Source organism: Anser anser (genome assembly GCF_964211835.1).
Source record: "Anser anser genome assembly, chromosome: 2".
Lineage (NCBI taxonomy): Eukaryota > Metazoa > Chordata > Aves > Anseriformes > Anatidae > Anser > Anser anser.
Genome location: NC_139721.1, coordinates 110,214,821 through 110,234,128, shown reverse-complemented (window position 1 = coordinate 110,234,128; position 19,308 = coordinate 110,214,821). Strand labels below are relative to the sequence as shown.

Here is a 19,308-nt window from a genome sequence, read left to right as displayed (position 1 = left end):
ATGTTGGGTTTTAAATCATGAAAATACTTCCAGTCAGGAGATTCTGTAAAGCATTTTAAATACTCTAAGTACACCTATATGCTTTGTAATTAATAAATGGTAGACAATATTAAACAGGATAGTGGTCTAGAGAGGTAAAATTATAACTTGGAAAATGAAGCAATTTATTTTGAGAAATCTGTAAAGCTATTAAAATATACATGTGTGTCCCTTATAAGAACTTTATTTAAAATTTGTAATAGGAAGAAGATAGTGAAAGAATTGTCATACCTACATAATCACAAAAGATATTTACTGGTATTTGTTCCAAATATAAATAGATAAAAGACAAAATACACATGAAACTTTTACTGCTCACCTAGAATGATTTCCCAAATAATAGGGACTATGGAATTTAACCAGTAGTTACCAGTGTTTAGTAACTAGTGACCTGTGTTGAAAGTAAGAAACAAAGACCACTTTTCTTTTACTATCACAGACTAAGAAGTTAACGAGAGAAGAAATATGATGTCGTTAAAGATATGCTTTATAAGAAATCTATCAAAAAACTTAGATGGAAGTATTAAAAATGTAAAATGGTCTTATGAAAACTGTGTGACTGTCTCCTTTGGTTGTCATAGCCCTTAATTAGGTAGGAAACAGGGCTCTTCAGTGAGCTCTGCATCAGTTTCCACTCGTCTTACAGCGTGATATTGTGGAGCCTAAACTATTTCAAATATGTATGTTATTCTTTTTCTATTCTTATTATTCCTTACAGTGACTTGTTTGAGTTGAGGCTTGATCTGTCATAAATAGTTTATATGTGCAGTGATGAGTACTTCAAATGGAATTGTCCAGATAAATAAACGATGCAGGACTGGGCTTGAAGTCAGGGAGATTTGGGCTAGTACAGAGGTTTGCCCTGGAGAAGTCTTTGCAGCAGACTTTATTATGACAACTTCTGGGAACACTGGTTTGTTGTTTTTTTCTTTCACATGCTGAAAGCCCTGTGCATGTTTAGAATATGTTATAACTAATTATGACATTCTTTCAACATCAGAAATCCTTTGCAAAGCAAAGCTCACATAATGGCTTAGCTTTTCTTGCTCATATCTGTGTAACACACTGAAGCCTTGTCTGGTTCCTAACAGTCCATCTGACTACGGGGATTGGTGCAGCACCTCTCTTTTGGGACGTGGGGTTGCTCAGTAGCCTGACAGATCTGGAACAAGGCTTACTCTGAGCTGTCAGCAGTGGAGAGCTTGTACCTGAACTGCTTTTGCCAGTCTTGAAGAGGAGGTTATTGGCAATTGCCAACAGTTTAAGAAGTTGCCATGTTTCCTTGTGGTGGAGACCACACGGTAGGTTCCACCTTCAAGAAGACTACGTGAAAGGACTTCCAAGGTTGCAGGACAGTTAGACACTTCTTTCACATTGAGAAATACAGGCTTTTAAAGAACAGGTGAAAACTGTACTGTTTTCCCTACCAAAAAATAAAAAAATAAAAAATTGAGGTTGCCCCACGCTCACAATTGGAACAGGGGCTCTATTTAACTCTCCCTCCTTTTTGGTGATGGTCATAAAGCTGCTCAGTATTTGGATAGTATTATCATTAAAGTGAAGCCAATATTATTCTTCCCATGTTTCTACCGTGTTGGTATTGCTGAGATAAAAAACAAAAATACCCATTTAGAAAAAATGTAAACTGAAGGCAGGAGATTTTCTCTTTCGTGTATCTCTTTCACTGGGGAAATAAAAGCCATGCAGCTGAATTATTTTCAAACATACGTATCGAGTGATAGACTGTCACTCTTTCATTTGTGTTGAACTTGAATCTCAAATCTTCTTTTTCTTGATGAGAAGTCTTTTTTTTTTATTTTCTGAAATTCAACCATGTTTTTCCTATGTGTGACTTTTGCATAGACCTCACCCATTCTCCACGGTTCAATGTTTAGTCCCTTGAAATGTCTTCCAGAACTATATTTCTCATTAGCCGTTGTTTAGTCAAGCTGTGTGGTCGATACATGTGTCCACACCACTTTGATTTCAGAAGAAGGATTAATCCGCCCAGAGGTTCAGTCCGTGTTTTCTTTTATTTGTGTTTCTTTTCTAAAACAGCCTTTCATCTTTACTGTCAGACTGAAGGGAGGAAACCTCAGATCACAATGTGAATGGTGGGAAAGGACTTAAGTCATTCAGGGAACGTGTTTTGGAGACAGGCATGCAAGTTTTATTAAAGGATGCACGAGGGTGAAGGCCTTTACAGTTAAACTGTGTGCAGACCAACAGTTTTAGGAACACTTCTACTCCGGCTCCTCCTGTGCAGCTTTATTTGTGATAACGATTATGGGAAAAACTAAATTAGAAGTCAACAAATTGCAAGTCACTGGCTTTTTGGGGTTGTCTATGATAGCAGCAGTCTGGTCCCAGTGATCCAGAGGTCTTCCCTGTACTGGGTTATGTAGGTGACTCCCATATCTTGTCAGAGTTTCCCTGTCAAATGCTGGTGGAGACAGAACACGAGAAGCCTGGAAACCCGTGTTGGCAGCCTGTGCCTCTAATTCTATCTCCTTTAAAGAGCAAAACTTTTTGCCATGCCATTAGCTGTGAATCAAAGAGGAAGAGCTATGAAATTAAATGACAAAAAACACACCCAGTGGTTGCACTATTTGGCAGTCTTCAATCTAAAATGAGGGTATGATTTTATTTTTCTTTTTTGATTATTGGGTGATTATGCTTGCTGTGTTTTCTTCAGTCTGGGGAGAACTGGGTGGAGAGAGTGATTGGGTGTTTTGCTTTTTAAATAAAAGACCTCTGTCTTCTTATGCGCTTTAAGAGCACCTTCAGCTCTTGTTTCTGCCTTACACAGGAACTGTTAAAGTTAATGAGAATCTTCCTGTTGATTTCAGGAGGCAGCAGCAGGAGCCAAGATCTGTCCTTCTGTTTGAACAAACACAGTGCCACCCACCTCCTCTCTCAAGGCTTTGACTCACTCAGCTTCCTTACGTGCAGACCTCCCAATGCTTACTGTTCTCCTCTCTAATCTCTTTCAAGCAATAGCTTCTTTTCTTCTCTGCACTTTAGAAAGATGCACGCGTTTGGCCAGAGCATGTATTTGCAGGCATCATGAAAAAGTAATTGCGTAGGGAGAAATTTTGGCTTGGCCAGCACCATTACTAGCCCAGCTTGCTCAGTAAGCACGCTTGGTGGATGCACTCCTCCCTCCCCACCCTCCTCCTCCTCCCAGGAGCAGCAGGAGGGGCAGAGCCCAAGTCCCAAGCCCAGCAGGCGGGCAGCCAGCAAAGCTTAGCTTCTCTGTGAAAGCAGCAAGGGGACTGTGACCGAGTGCCAAAGGGCTGATGGTAATGCTGCGCCTCTCTTCTGAGAGGCAGTTGCCACATATCAGACCATTTATATTTACAGCTTTCTGATTCACCCCTACTGAGCCTCTGAAAACAGAGCCTGAGTGTTGCTGTAGGTTAGATAGACTGCAAGTAACATCTGATTGCTATTTGAATTGACGCTGAGACTGCAGACGCAGTTTTTCTACTTGTAATAAGACAGACATCTGCACTAGGTGAATGCAGAGCAATGGTTGTGATACTCTGGACAGCATTCGTAAACAGGACCCCTGCTCACTAGTGTCCTCAGTCTCCATTCAGGATTCACAGCCACAAACAGAACTGCAGGGATCTGCTGGAGTGGTGCTCGCATACCAGACATTCCTTATCGAAGTGATGAAGAGGGCTGAGAGCTTGTGGGGCAGGGGGAATAATAGGAGGGTTGTCCTTCCTTTGGGTTTGCTGGGGCCTGCCTACTGATTTGAATTGTAAATAATGTTAGAAGCCAGCTGTGGTAGTTTGTTGTTTCTTAGGATAAGCATCTGATTCCTGCAAAACATATAAAGGGGGGGGGATGAAAAAATATAAATCTCTACTAACTTAACATCAATCTCTTCTCAGAAGTTAATATTTATATTAACAATATGCAGGCAATAACAGTTCATATTTGTTCTGGAACCTTACAATCTTGCTTTTTTAACAGTACAAATCTTTTTCTTTTTCCTTCCCTTTCCTCTACCATAAACTGTTCTCATCACCATGATGTTGTAAGGCTGTACAGAGGCATGTGTCTGATAAGGTCAGCAGGACAGGTTCTCAGCTATCACAGGCACCTAATACAATCACGCTGTCTCTTGAAATTAATTACTTGTATTGCTGTGGTCTTCTGAGTGACCGATCAGGCATTCTTCAGGGGGCTAGAGGTCAACTCACAGTCCGAGTGTGTTCCAAGACAGAATCACAGAATCACAGACTGCATGAGGTTGGAAGGAACCTCTTGAGCTAATCTGGTCCAACCCCCTGCTCAAGCAGGGACACCTAAAGGAGGACGCTGAGGACCATGTCCCAGCAGCTTCTGAAGATCTCCAAGGGGGGAGACTCCACAACCTCTCTGGGCAGCCTGTGCCAGCGCTCTGTCACCCACATGCGCAGCACAGGAGTGCTGTCTGATGTCCAGAGGGATCCTCCTGTTTCCAGTCTGTGCCCATAGCTGTTTGTGCTGGCACTAGGCAGCACTGAAAGGAGCCTGGATCTATCCTCTTAAATCCCTTCTGGGCTTCATAGACATTGAGATCCCCCTGAGCCTTCTCTTCCCTAAGGGTGAACAGTCCCTACTCTCAGCCTTTCCTTCTAGGAGAGGTGCTCCGGTCCCTTCATCATCTTCGTGGCCCTTCACTGGTCTCACTCTGTTAAGTCCATGTCCCTCTTGTACTGGAGAGCCCGGAACTGGACCCAGCACTCCAGATGTGGCCTCACTGGTGCTGAGCAAAGGGGAAGGATCACCTCCCTTGACCCGCTGGCAGGACTCCTCCTAATGCAGCCCCGGATAAAAGGGCCGCATGAAAGACAGTTTACATCCATTTTTTCTTGTGCTAGTGTTTTCTTTGAACTTAAGTAGCACCATGGTTTCTAACTGGCTTGAAAGGAAGCATAAACAGCCATATCCCCTCTGTCTTCATTTGGCTAGACTAAACAAACTGAACTTTTCTAGTCTGCTCTTGTTTGATAATATTCACCACTCGCCAGTCCTCCCAGTAACCCTTTTGCGGGTCTGTTCCAGTATGAGCTTCTCTTCCCTACATGATGAACAGCAGACCTGTGGTGAGTTTTCCAGGTGGAGTCTCAGCAGTGCTTTTTACAGTGTCATCAGTACCTGCTCTCCCACTGTAGGAAATAACTCAAGTGACACAGCCCCAGCCACACACGGCTTTGTCATGGTATCACGTGGTTGTGAATCCAGTCTGTGTACCCACAGACCTACTCTCCCTGCTGTAAACAAATTTTAGGAAGGTTTTTGAGTCAGGGAGGAGGTGTTCCCTGAGGTGAAAAAGGGATGGCGTAGTCATTTAACACCAAGAGCAACACAAATGCAAAGAAACCCATCACTGTGTCATTTCTTTCCCTGACGGTTAAGGAATGTGAACTACACAGCCCACAAATAGCTGTTAGAGGACTGAACTGTTACCTGTGCCCAAGGTTTTGCAGGGATGTCAAATTCCCTGCCATAGGCCAAATCTCCCTTGAGTTTATAGAAGGGTTCTCTTTGGATCCAGCAGAAATAGCAGTCACACTTCCAGAGTCCAGGAAAACATCTCTGAACAAAATAAAGAATTACTCTTACTATTTTTTCCCCCTTCTTTGCTTGTGATCAGTTTTGTGCCTATGGCTGCATTACTCTGATCCTAAGCTCATTTATTTCTATTAATATGACTTATCATCTGCAGGTAGCAGCAACCAATGAAGTTCCCACAGTAACTTGAAACTGCTTCTTCCTGGTAAGAGGAGATGGGGAACAGAGCTCCCTGCACCCTGTTCTCATGAGGGGTGTAAAGGGATTGATTATCCTCTGTAGAACAGAAACGTGGTTAAATATTAAAATTAAGCAGGTACCCTCACTGAGGGGTTGGTCTTGTCTGCTGTGCTGCGCAGAGGGCTGAGGTTTCTAAAAACCTATTGCACTGTTGTATCAGAGGCGGAGAGAAAATGTCTGGTCTGATCAGTGGAATTGCTTTTGATGTGTTTTCCTCTCACAGCAAGGAACATTTGAGCTCGAAGGAGACATGACTGCATCTGCTTTAGGGACGTTCACTGCAATTGTTCACCTTCAGTCCCAGACTGCAGTCTACTCACTCGCTCAGGGTGGGTATGGAGGAGGCATCAGAGTCCTAACAGAGGTTTGGACCTCCTCCAGGTAAAACCAAACAGATAATTCAAAACACATGTAAATTGCCCATAAGAACAGATTTAATCCATTCACCACTGAAAGAGTCTGCAAGCTAACTCTGTTCAAAGTGGAGTAGTTTTGACTGTGCTGCTCGTAAATAGTAATATTCTACATGGGAATGTACATGTATTTTTAATCTGCAGCGTGATGTTTAGGTGCATGTATTCTGCATTTATTCCTAATATTGACAATTAAAACCGCTTCTCTTTCTGAGTGCCAGAACAGCATCTGTCACTACAGTCCCTTTCTAGGCCCAGCATGTTGCCATAAATGTGTTGGACATAAAGGATGATTTTCATGCCTCCAGCAGTGTTTTAGAGACATAGTCAAAACAGATCTCTGATAAGAGAGAGGTGGCAAACATCCAGCCTGACATCCATCTTGAATTTGAGAGCAAAAAGGAAATGGGAAAGCAGCCTGAAAACCTAGCCGAGGACATTGGGTAAAACCCTGCTCTCATGTACTCTGTCGTAAATTCACTGTGTTTGTCCAGTGGGGTTATCTGCAAAGTCTAGTGATGTATGGGACAGAAATTTGGTTCCCAGCTTACAATTATGGGCAGGCACTTGCTTCCATAGATGCTCTCTAAATGTCTATATTTTATTCAACGAAAAATACAAGTTTGTGTACATAACAGGACATTTATTCATGCCTTTGAAGTTATATTTTATCCTAGCCCTCTAATAGGAAATATTTCTCCCTTTTAGAATATCCAGGTTTGCTTCCTATATACTAAATACTAATTTACAGAACAGATGACTATCCAACCTTCTCTTTTCATCAACATCAGTAATCTATCATTTTGTTAGACCTGTGATTTCTTCTTATGCTTTTTCATAATGTAAGTATAATATATTAGGTTATTAATCTTAAATGTATCTGTTGGTTTCATTGTATTGTATTCATTTTGCCTCTCTCTCTCAGGCTGGACAATGTTGTAATGGGTTAGGGTTGAAAATAAGCTTTGTTTTCTCTGTAAATTTTTATTTTAAAAAGTGGTCAGTGAAAATTCGGAAACCCAGAGAAAACTTTAATTTTGGTCAATCTTATAAAACACATGACTTGGGTTAAATTTGCTATTAAAAACCTTCAGTGCAAGCATCTTTTAGACTTTGGGTACTGTAAGATCAAGCACCTTGTTTTTCTCTTGACACTTTCAACACTGAAAGACAAGTAATTGCTTTGCTTCCCATGCTCTCAGTGCTGCCAGCTCCTCCTTGTCTCTGGCTCCTGTGACACGAGATGAAGTTGGACGTGCCAGTGACAGCGTGCGCCAGTCAGGCGCAGCAAGGTATGTGCTGGGGACACTGCTGACAAGATGGATGTTCTTGGCAGGCTCCGTGACATTTCTCCCTGCCTTTAGCCGGAGAGAGGAGGTCAGCGGAACGCAGTGCCCTATTGGCAGGACCTCAGGCATTCACTCTGTGCACCCAGCATTGCTCCCCGGTTTCCATGACATGAAGTAGAGCAGTTGATCCTCCTGCTGAGAATATACATGAAGACATGGCCATGCCTTAATGTCAATTCACATTGTCAGTGTTATGCCTTGGGAAGATGAGGGGCAGTTGGAACACCCCACCAGACAAAAGTAAGGAGTGATATTTTCTTTCCTCTTCTCGCTGAACTGTGGATCAGCAGCCAAATGCATGGGAATGCTGAGAGGGAAGAAACAAAAATGAAACTGTTGGAAAGCAAGAGCCAGACAAAGATTCATTCCATGCCCTTGTGAAGCTGCAAAATTCGTGTTGACTCCATTGGTGCAAAACCATACCAAAATACGGGGGTGGTGGAAAGCAGGGACAGGAAAAAGATATCAGGGAAGAATGGCTTGAGATGTTTTTGCCTGTGTTTGCATTCTTATTCTCCCACCCACCATCACCATCCACTTTCTCCAGCTGACATCTTTTCTCATTGCAGAAGCAGTAAGCTGTCATTTTTCATGTGGCATCTCCCATCCATCCATCAGTATGTCCGGGAGAGCTGGCAGCTAATTCCGATGGATGAATGACCCATCAATAATTCTCACCAGTTCCCATGGGGCACGGAAACTGATCAAGCTAAGTAATGGTGACAGGTGAGAGACATTCATCCAGAGATGCTGTGGGTAGCAGAGATAGAGATGGAAAGAGTTCCATATGCTTGCTGTGTTCGAAGGGGAAATATAATGCCAGAAGACAAGCATCTTATTGGCCTGAATTGCACTCAGGTCCTTCTTTCTGCCATTTTGTTTGCTGTCCTCCATATATTCCAAGCATCCTCTTTCCTCCTCAGTGCAAAAGCAGTTATATGCAGGAAGTCTGATTCAAAATATTTTAAAATTATTACTCATCAGAAAAAAAATATCAAGACAAGAAGCAATCAACTTAAATATGTGTATTTTGGAACATAACGGTAGAAAAAGACACATCTGAGGTGTCTTCCTTCTCTTTTCATCTTTTTTTTTTGGCGTCTTCTTTTTTTCATTGTTCTTAAAAAAAAAGGGGAAAAAAACTCATTTTTTAACTGTTCAGTTCAATTTGTAGGCTTGCAATACACCACTTATGCCAAAATAACTGATTATTTGTTTTGCCATTCTTGTATTTTAAGTGTATTACAGAATGATTCAAATTCTTACAAAGTATCTGAAACTTTTCTTCAAATTGGGTGTTACTACAGATACAGGGCAGCCAGATGTTTTTAGTTTGTTTTTAGTTTCTCATTGCTCTAGCTTGTCAGTAATAGGCAATAAATTACATCAATTTCCCTACATTGAGTCTGTTTTGCTCGTGATGATAATTGTTGAGTGATCTCCCTGTCCTTATCTCAATCTTTGAGCCCTATCCGCCGTATTTTTTCTCCCTTTCCCTTTGAAGAGAGGGAGTGAGAGAATGGTTGTGGTGAAGGATGGCTGCCCGGCTGAGTAAAACCACCACAGGCACCTTGGTTTAAAAGCAAACTTCTGAAAACACTAAGAGAGTCTTGCATTGGTGAGCATGATGCTCAACAATAGTCAGAGTAACACTGATATTACCTTGTTAATTAAATGCAAAATAAAGTTTTCCAAATATGTTGTCATATAATGATCTGTACCTTAGAGGTAGGCACACCACAGAACATCTTGCAGAAATGAGTAAATGAGTTTTAGTGTATGTAATCAATCAGTTTTAAATACTTTTGAAGTACTCATAAGCTTAAACACCACCTGATGAAGTCCTTTCACAGAAACCGTGGACTTCATTAATCATATCATCAGACAGCAACATTTTTAGTTGTGTATCCAAAACGTAAATTAATTGTAATCAGCATGGTTGTACTAGAACGATAAGTTGCAAATCTGCAAATATGTCCTTGGTTATTCGGCTTCTGGTTCAATTCTGGACGCTGGCGTAGGCTGTCTGACTCTGTGGATCTTCAGTCCTTTGGGGTTTCATAATGCTTTTTGCTGTTTTTGCTTGTGAGATGGTAGTGGTGAACTCCTTTCCACTGGGTCTTTTGATGAAAGAGCCAATACACCCACACCCACGCAGCCAAGAATTTTCTATCCTGGCACACACACACCCTCTTACATCAGGTCCATTATTTCTTCTTCTGTTTACAAGATCTTAAAAACCTGCTTTCTGAGACTACAAGCTATATATATACACACCAGTTCTAACATCCAGGCCCATCAGAAACAATTTTTTCAGGCAAATAATTTTTTCAGGCTTGATGGTTCTGTCAGGCATGTTAAGAAAGTGTTTCTGTACAAGTACAGATTGCTCTCTGGGCTACCTAATGATCTCATGGGGCCCCTATAACATGACTCTCTTCCTATTCTGCTGTAATGCCAAAGGTTTTGGGGAGACCAGAAATGTATTCTGCTACATGCTTGTTGCCTAACAGATGTTGTCAGGTCGCGTTACAGATGTTGCCAAAAGCACTTCCCCAAGAAGACATAAAATGTTGGTGGAATCAGCACCTCAGTCTTGGCAGTTGTTTTTCAGGGCGCGCTGATGTGAATGAAAGAGCAAAAATCCTTTTCCCAATTACCTAACACCAGAAAAAAATCAGGATTTCACAAGAAGAGAACAGCAGCTACAGTTTATGTGAGAACAAATTAGGTTGCAGCTTCATTTTCAAACTCTTTTGCCTGGTTGGCTTTCAGAACTTGCAAATAGTTGAATATCGTCCACAAGCCTATTCCAGACTTCAGTGAAAATTCTTTCCCAAGACCCTTCCCACAGCCAAAATCATAGGCAATCTTATTAAGGCTCCTTCAGTTTCTCTTTATCTAATATCGTTGTTTTTATTTAATTTTGCAGTGATGTAGCTTTTCCACTAAGAGGTGGAAAATAGAGATGGAAGGGATTATTTTCCCTTCTGTCTGTTGGCTGTCTTTTGCTTCCCAACAACATCCAAGTTTTGCAGAACAACTCGGTTTCTGCACAGCCATTGCAGACATCGCGCCTTATCTTGAGCCAGCGCTTACTTTGATCTGTGTCCTTACAGTCTACAGTCATATGTAGGATGTCTCGTTTCAACATCTCTCCTTTTCTTTCCTGGTTGAACCACGTACTTCTGATGCATTTCATAACAAACTTCATTCCTGATGCCTTCTTCCACAGGCAAGAGATGTGTGTGTGCCAGCTTCTGCTAGTGACGTTCTTCAGATACCCAGCTCTGCTTGCTGAAGTCTCCCTCTCACCACACCGAGCGCATGTCTCACATTTCCTTTAATCAGTCCTTGGACCAGTGGCCATTCAGGGGCAACAGGATCTACTTCCAGGCTTCTTTCTGCTCACAGCTCTTCTGAGTCCCTTTGCAAGGCTCTTCTGGCTGATGTGCCAGGGGGCGGGGTGGGACGTGCCTTCGCAGCGCCATCGGACGTTTTTACCTCTTTTTGAAAGGTCTGCTGTTTCTCAGTGCAGCGATCTATCCGTCATTTTTTGTTTAGTCCATTCTCCCTGCAGTAGCTTAGCCCCAAAGTAGACAGAATAATCCCAGTTGGATTTCAGCCTGTCTTTTCAGTAAGCAAAATGTTACAGATATCACTGATTCTGCGTCTGGGATTCCTGCCAGTTAGTTGCATTAGACAATAAGGATTGATTCTTTGGAAAATATTTTCCTGAAGCTAAGGAAACACTTTTGGGGTGAAAACAAAGTTTTAACAAGATACTTCAAAAGGAAGGCTATCCTGAGATCATAAGCCTACTGCAGTTTTACTAAACGTCTTTCTTGGCTTATTCATTGAAAGCGTGGCCATTCTTGGAGCTCATGGTTGCAGGGATAATGCATTGCTATTAATAATGCTTTTCCCTGATGTTGAATTCACTGTTAGTGAATGGACACAACTCTCTCCTGTGGTATTTGGACCGGCACTTGTTAACAATTGTCAGTTGTTTGGAAAAGCAGCTCCATTTGAGCAAGCTCTGGGTTTCACAGACAGCCCTTTTCAAAGGACACAAATTCCAGCCTGGGAATGGGGCAGTTTCTGCTTTTCTTTAATGTCTAGCACTAAGGTAGCACTGATTGCAAGCCTTCCAGAGGTGTAAAACACGGCTCACCTGGGGCATCAGTGCTAGCACCAGGAATGCACCAGGCAATTCATTATTTTCAGCTTCATCAACTTGGCATAGACAGTGGGATCAAGTGCACCCTCAGCAAGTTTGCAGATGACACCAAGCTGAGTGGTGCGGTTGATACAACAGAAAGAAGGGATGCCATCCAGAGGGACCTGGACAAGCTTGAGAAGTGAGCCCACGCGAACCTAATGAGCTTCAACAAGTCCAAGTGCAAGGTGCTGCATGTGAAAGCAGCCTTGCAGAGAAGGACTTGGGGGTTCTGGTGGATGAGAAGCTCGACATGAGCCAGCAGTGTGTGCTTGCAGCCCAGAAGGCCAACTGCGTCCTGGGCTGCACCAACAGAGGAGCGGACAGCACGTGGAGGGAGGTGATTGTGCTCCTCTGCTCTGCCCTTGTGAGGCCCCACCTGGAGTGCTGCATCCAGGTCTGGTGCCCCCAGCACAAGAAGGATGTGGGGCTGTCAGAGCAGGTCCAGAGAAGGGCCATGGAGATGATCAGAGAGCTGGAGCACCTCTCCTGTGAAGAAAGGCTGAGAAAGCTGGGGATGTTCAGCTTGGAGAAGAGAAGGCTCCAGGGACACCTCATTGCAGCCTTTCAATACTTAAAGGGGGCTTATAAAAAGGATGGAGTGCAAGTTTTTGGTCATTCAGATAATGACAGGACAAGGGGGAATGGTTTTAAGCTAAAAGAGGGGAGATATAAATTAGATGTTTGAAGGAAATCCTTCACCATGAGGATGGTGAGGCACTGGCACAGGCTGCCCAGAGAAGCTGTGGATGCCCCATCCCTGCAGGTGTTCAAGGCCAGGCTGGATGGGGCTCCAACTTGAGACATTCTCTGATTCTATTTATGATCATGGAGCATCTTTTGTTCTAGAATTCCCTAGAGGTCAGTATTTTGTTCTGGGCAGTTTGTGGATTCCTCCTCGTGACCTTTCCCAAACTCCATGTAACTTGCTCTCCGGTAGGACAACCAGGTTCCTTTGTGATAACAGAATAAATCTTCACACCCCCCTGCTCTGCTGTGCACCTCACGCCGGACTCTGGGCACTGCCCGGACTCCCTCACAGCCCTTTCGTTGCCCTCAAACTGCTATTTTTTCCCCATTTTTTCACTCTTCTGCTCCCCACTCCCCCATTTGGGGGTTCTTTCATCTTTCTCTGCGGAGCGAGCACACCCTTGAAGAGTGCAGGCCGTTAAAATAAAACAAGAGCAAGACTTGAAGAACCCGCAACCCACTGACCGTTTAACGGTCGCCCGCCGCCCGTTGACGCGCCCCACCCCCGCGCGTCAAGCGACGGCGGGCAAAGTGAGGGCAGAGCGCACCGCCCGGCTTCCCCCTCCCGCACCGCGCATGCGCGCCGTGCCCCACAGCGCCACCTCCCCGCCTTTTAGCGCCACTGCAAGGCGCGGCCCCGTTGCGCATGCTCACTGGGCGGCTGCCCGAGGGGGGCAGCCAACCCCCTCCTCCCCCCCCCCGGCTGCCGAAGCCGTTCGGGTGTTTCCGCCACCCCCCCTCCCCGGTGCCGAAGCCGCTCGGGTGTTTCCGCCACCCCCCCCCCCCCCGCCCCCTCTGCCGAAGCCGCTCGGGTGTTTCCGCGGCTGCCCGGCGGCGGGGCCGCTGCGGGCGGGAGGCGGCGGAAAATGGCGGCGGGGGGCTCGCTGAGGGCCGGGGCCGGCCGCAGCTGAGCGGGGAGGCGGCCGTGGGGCTGCGCCGCCGCCGCCGGGCCCTCCTCCTCCTTCTTCCCTCCTCCTCCTCCCCTCCTCCTCCTCCTCCTCCTCCCTCCCCCGGCATGGACGCTGGCGCTGCGCGGGGTCGCTGTGCGCGGCGCTGCCCGGCTGCGAGGTGCCGCTGAGGGGGGCCGCCCGCCCGCCCGCCGCCCCCCGGGGGAACCATGTCGGACACCAAGGTGAAGGTCGCCGTCAGGGTCCGGCCCATGAACAGGAGAGGTAACCGGCTCCTCCCCGCGCCCCCCTTTGCGGCCAGGGGGATGAACAAGCGCCTCCCTCCCCGCCCCTCACCCCCTTCAGCTCCCCCCCCCCCGGCCCCCTTCCGACCCCCTGGGGTGTGGGGGGCAGCAGCAGCCCCCCGGGGGGTGTCGGGGGGCGTCCCGGCCGCCCGTCCATCCCCCCGCCGCCTCTCCTTGCAGAGCTGGAGCTGAACACCAAGTGCATCGTGGAGATGGAGGGGAACCAGACGGTGCTGCACCCGCCGCCTTCCAACGCCAAGCAGGGAGAGAGGTGAGAAGCGGGGCCAAAAGACAGCCCCCCTGCCCCCCGGCTCCTGACCCCCCTACCGGGGTCTGCGAGGGGCAGGGGGCGGCCGTCGGGCAGGGCACAGGGCTCCCCCGGACCTCAGCTTTGTGTCCTGCGAGGAGCTGGAGGCGCCCAAAGGGAGGTGCAGCTCGCTGTTAGCCTCCCGAGCCTGCAAGCCAATTCCTGGGTAAATGCTCAAAAAATGAGCCGTGGCTTAGGTAAGGATGGATGGACACTGACCGTGCACGCTGCTGCTCCCAGGAATTTCCCTTAAGCGCAGGCTGCTGGTGACACGGTGTAACCTTTGTGGAAACAAGAAGCAGAATTCAGACGTTGTCCTAGCGATGGTATTTTTTGTTTGCTGAGTTTTAACATACTTGCATTTGGTAATTACCAGTTCCTTTATTAATTCCGTGATGTCGTGTGGAATAGTCTGAGAATACGCTTAAATAATTTGGAAATCTGGCGTCTAGTTGTGATGCCCCGCTAAAGAATACCCTTGGAAATAGTCCAAAATACCAGTGCACTGGACTGTAAAAATAGATCAGAACAGGAAAAGATTTCTTTCCTTTGAGGGAGTGTGGGGAAAGACGGGGAGGCACGAGGGGAATAGTTACGTTGTTTGCTTATCTCTGTGATTACCTGTTGACAGCTCAACTCGGTTGATCTGTTAAATATTTTTAATGCCAAGGAGTGTGAATTCATTTGCATGATTATAGAGACTTTCATCTGGACGAATTCTTGCTACTTAAGGTTTTATTAAAAATGTCTTTGAGGGTGTAATAGCTATGAAAATTAGCATGAGGATATGCGTTTTTTTTTTTTTTCCAAAGACAATGTCATGGCTTTTATCGTTTTCCAGCAGGAAAGGTCTACACCTTTTCTGTTCTTTCATGTCCAAGATGCGAAGGCCCTCTCACGTTAATCTAAATACTGGAATACAGCAGTAATCATGCCAATTTAACTTAAATCCAACCTGCATTGTCTTCAGAATCATTGTTATGGCTAATGTGTTGGCTTGGGTCTTGAAAGAGCTGTGCTCGTTTCCATTCCCTTTCATAGACTTTGTGCGATCTACAAGTCATGCTGCCTCTGTGCCTGTTAGCATCCCATCTGAAAAATGAAAATCTTGTTTTTCTTGAGACTATTTTAGGAAGTATGCTTTTTCTAACGTTTATTGAACTGCTTATGTGGTGTCCATCACAACGCAGCTGTACTAAGAATAATATCGACTCTTTAAAGTGAGTGGATTTGACAGGTACAAAGTGCAACGTTGTGCGTGTTGGCTGCAGGTATTCAGGGAGACTATGCAGTGACACTTTTGAGAGATTGTGTTTTGTGTTTGTCTGGCTTTAATACCTGTAAAAAATAATATATATATATATTTATAAACTCTCTTACCTAGTTTGAATTGGCTTCTGATTGTGTGCCAAGAGCCTTATGGGTGAGTTGTGACACTTGTGTGCAACCTCGTTAGTGATAGCAGTGTTGGCAGGTGATAGCTGCCCTGCTTGCAGCCAGCCCACTGTGAGGGTGGAACTTGGCTGGCTGTTGAATGTTTAACTTGTGTGTTAGAAGGAAGCAACTGCATGACGTGAGAGGATTGGAAATGCTGATCGGAAGTAACTCACGTTGATGCAAAAATATGGTTTGGCTACCTTCTAAATAGCAGAGATTGTGTGTAGACTGTTGAGATGGCTAATGGCCATCTAGTGCCTTGTGAAGTTCCTAAATTTTTTCAGTGTTAAACTGTTGATTTCTGTTTTATTTGTTCCCGTCAAGATAGAGTTTAATTCTCATGATGAAGAATGAATTCTATTCTTCTTCTGTGTGTACCCAAATAAAACGTCTATATAGACTGGCTCTGAATTGCTGAGTAGTTGCTGCTTGTACTTGGACTGGTGCCTTGGCAGGGTTAGAGATGTCAAATGGATTTTTGGTTTTCTTTGTGTAGCTTGTTTTTATATAGCTCAACTGGATTTTTTCTTTCAGAGCAACCGTGTCATTGCAAAAATTACTTCCCTTGTTGGCTGATTAACTGGTCTTTCTGTGCTATATTGCATTATTTTAATATTCTGTTTAGTCTCTTTTACATTTTTCTTTTTATATGGAGATTTCCTTTTTTTCTAGAGGAATGAAAGTACAAGTTTGTGCTGTGCTTTGGAATTAGAATAAGTAGCCTCCTAAAGCAAAGTTGGTTTCCAGGGCTGCTTTTCTTAATTGAGCTGAAGCAGAGAAACTGTAGTTGTTGGGGGGGGGGGGGGGTGAGGGGAGAGGGGTGTTCAGGACCACGCTCTTTATTTGCTTTGTGTTCTTAGTTGTAATTTTCAATGTACTGACAGAATTTTCTAAAGTAAAATTAGATATCTGTTATAATTATTAAAGTGCTGTGCATCCAAAAGCAAACTTTAAGTTTAGGAAGATCAAATTTTACTATTTTTTCCTATTCTGTAAGGAGTTTTAAAATTAGGTCTAATTTCAGATGCATCCCGTTAATAGGTCTCTACATTTTATCACAGATACTTCTGAAGGATTTTAGACAGACAAGTTATGACAGTTTTACAAGTGGCAAAAAATGCCAAAAATCCAAGACAGTGCTGTCACTTGTTCAGCTTCCACTTTTGTATTAGTTTGTATTGGTGTTGTGTAAGTTAGATCTGGGTTCTCAATTCTTCTTCTAACAGCTAGACCACACAGCATCTGTACCTTAACAAACACAGCTACAAAACGGTAATTGTTATTAAATGTTTTATCTTTTTATAAACAGCAGGCCTTTCATTCCCTACAGGCAAACAGTTTTAGGATTCTAAACTAACAAAGAAGAAAAAACAAAACATAGTAAAACCTAACAAGCTGAGTCTGAAAGACGGGAAAATCTTTACTGACTGTAGTAATAGCAGACAGTTCAGAAAGAAACAGCTTTCATTAGCTGGTATCAGGTATATTCTCTGGTGCTGGCAAAGATTTTTCGAAGTTGATTTGTTGCACTTCATGCCTTTAGCCCTTGTTTTAGTGTTACTAGTAGCATCAGTTTCCTTTATGTCTGCCTAAGTGTGTTTCTGTGTTGTTTTAGTTACCTTGTTGGTCTTCCATACATTTTCCCCCCAAAATTGGTGTGGATTTCTCTTTCTTCCTGGAAGGAAATAATGTCTGGTATTTCTGGGAACCCTGTGATTTTTTATTTTATTTTTCCTGTCTTCACCTGGGAAGCTGAATTTCCTTGATCAAAGTACTCTTCTTTCTGAAATAGTTATTCCAACTAATAGTCTTAGGAATTTGAATCGTTTCAAAACCAGTAGTGTACGTCTTACTGTCATGCTATAAATGTTTGTGTCTGGTTGGCATTAAGGTACAGCATTAAACTGCAACTATGAAATAACTAGAGCATGAGCTTACAGGCAGTCTTTCAAAATATCTGAGTAATTATTATTTACGATGGAAATATCACGCCCCTCTCTAGGTTCGTCAAAGCTTTCTCTTGATGTTAGAGATGCTATTCTTTTAGTTAGTAGGACAAATCAGGTTTTGCCAGGTGCCACCTGTGCTTTTGACTGTCGAAACAGGCTTTTCTCCATCCAACCTTGCCTTTCAGCTACACTTTTTAAACATGTAGGATCTGAAAAATTTATTTTGCTTCCCTGACTACAGTTCATGGCGTGATCTTTCCGTTGTTAGTAAACAAAAGATTTGTATTGACAGAAATAATGAAGTACGGAGACAGTAGAACTGCAATACTGTTTCAGCTGTAGTTCTGACTAAGCAGAAGGCATCTGTTGGGCAATTTATTACCTTAAAGCACAGTAGCCTTCTGCAAACTTTGCCTTATTAAAGGCCTTGGGTCAAAAAATAAGAAAGAAATCATCAGATTGTGGAGCTGAACTTAAAGTCCACTCTGCTCAGAAAGTATCTTTTTTTTTTTTGTCTGACTTATTTTTGTTTTTTAAACCTATTTTAGGACTTGCTTGCTCAATCTTCTGCCGTCATTACTTAGATAACAGACAAATAGCCCCAATGCCAAATTATACTTAGGTAAAACTCTTATATCTTTAAATTACTCAGAGAGGCAGAATATATGGTGTTTTTTTTTTTTTTTTTTTGAGTAGGTTTAAGCTCTTTAGTAAAACAAATAGCTGGGAACAGGTATGTGTATGGGGCCTATCTAGTTCTTGTAGGTCGTGATGCTTCCCAAGATAATGACCTGAAGCACAGATTTTATTCCTAGTTAGCTTGTCCTAAAATTCTTGTTTCCAGAAAGCAGCTGTTGCCTCCTCCCCACCTTGGGGGAAAAAAGTATTTTGAATGGTCTTTAATAGATGGTCCTTCACGTGGTCACTGTGATGCCTTTTTTTTTTTTTTTTTGACATGTTGCTTCGAAGAGCATCAGAGATGAGAGAGGAGCGCGGTTGCAGGGAGAGGATGTGCGTTTCTGGTAATGGTCCCTGTTTCAAACTGGAACTTCGGGAAGCTGAAACAGGACAACTGCTAATTATTTTTGTATCTGAAGGCATGATCAAGAAGATCGTGTCCTTGATGCATATACTCTGAATTCACCTGAGCTAGATGGTGTAACAAGAGCAGGCAGCAACCTTTATCTTTGTCTAGAGGAAATTGTAAAAGCAATCTGACTTTGACCTCTTCGGTTAGCTTCCTGTTCGACATCAATGTTCAGGATGTGAATTGTTAACTTTGAATCTTTGTCGAAGAGGTGTGTTTGAGTGATAAAATGTACGGCTGGCGAATGTCATTTCAGAACCATTTTTGCATTGCGGTAACTCATCCATGCCTCAGGTGGGATACTAGATGCAGTTCCACGAAACCACCATTCTAACACTTGGTTTCAAATTCCTCTTTGCTGAATCCCACGTATTTTGGATTTTCCATGTGTTTTGGATTATGAATTTGTGGCATGGCTCTAGGTTCTTTCTAAGGTCAACTGAGCCATGGGTATGATGAACACCTGTTACCTTGCCACGTTCATAAAATCCAGGCAGCTGTTGGGACCTTGTGCTTTGGTCTTGAAAAGGCATTGCTAGAGGAAACTACCACTGGATGCTGTTGAGACTGTGGGTACGCCGCTAGTAGTACGTAGCTGGCAGTATATCAGAACAGAAATAACATGCTCGAAGAGAAGGAAAACTGTTCTTGATAATACCATGCTTGGGCAATCGTTGCTTTGTAGACATTCCCTGCTTCTGGACTGCTATTCAGTTATACTTAAAAGCAATACTCAGAATACAGTAAAACTGGGT

At 43.8% G+C, this 19,308-nt stretch overlaps 1 protein-coding gene across 6 annotated transcripts in view; it reads left to right on the top strand.

The window, feature by feature from the left end:
- The first annotated feature begins 13,368 nt into the window (after nt 1–13,368).
- The window catches only part of KIF13A (kinesin family member 13A), a 126,317-nt gene continuing 120,377 nt past the window's right edge, over nt 13,369–19,308 (top strand). For 2 of the 6 annotated variants that reach the window (XM_083824047.1, XM_083824046.1), the window contains exons 1-2: nt 13,382–13,753; nt 13,954–14,044. In XM_083824047.1, coding sequence (XP_083680173.1) covers nt 13,699–13,753; nt 13,954–14,044 — 146 coding nt within the window. In that variant the 5' untranslated portion in view covers nt 13,382–13,698. Of the gene's footprint in view, nt 13,754–13,953; nt 14,045–19,308 lie in introns of all 6 variants that reach the window. The other 4 variants (XM_083824050.1, XM_083824048.1, XM_083824049.1 and 1 more) reach the window with 3 other exon arrangements.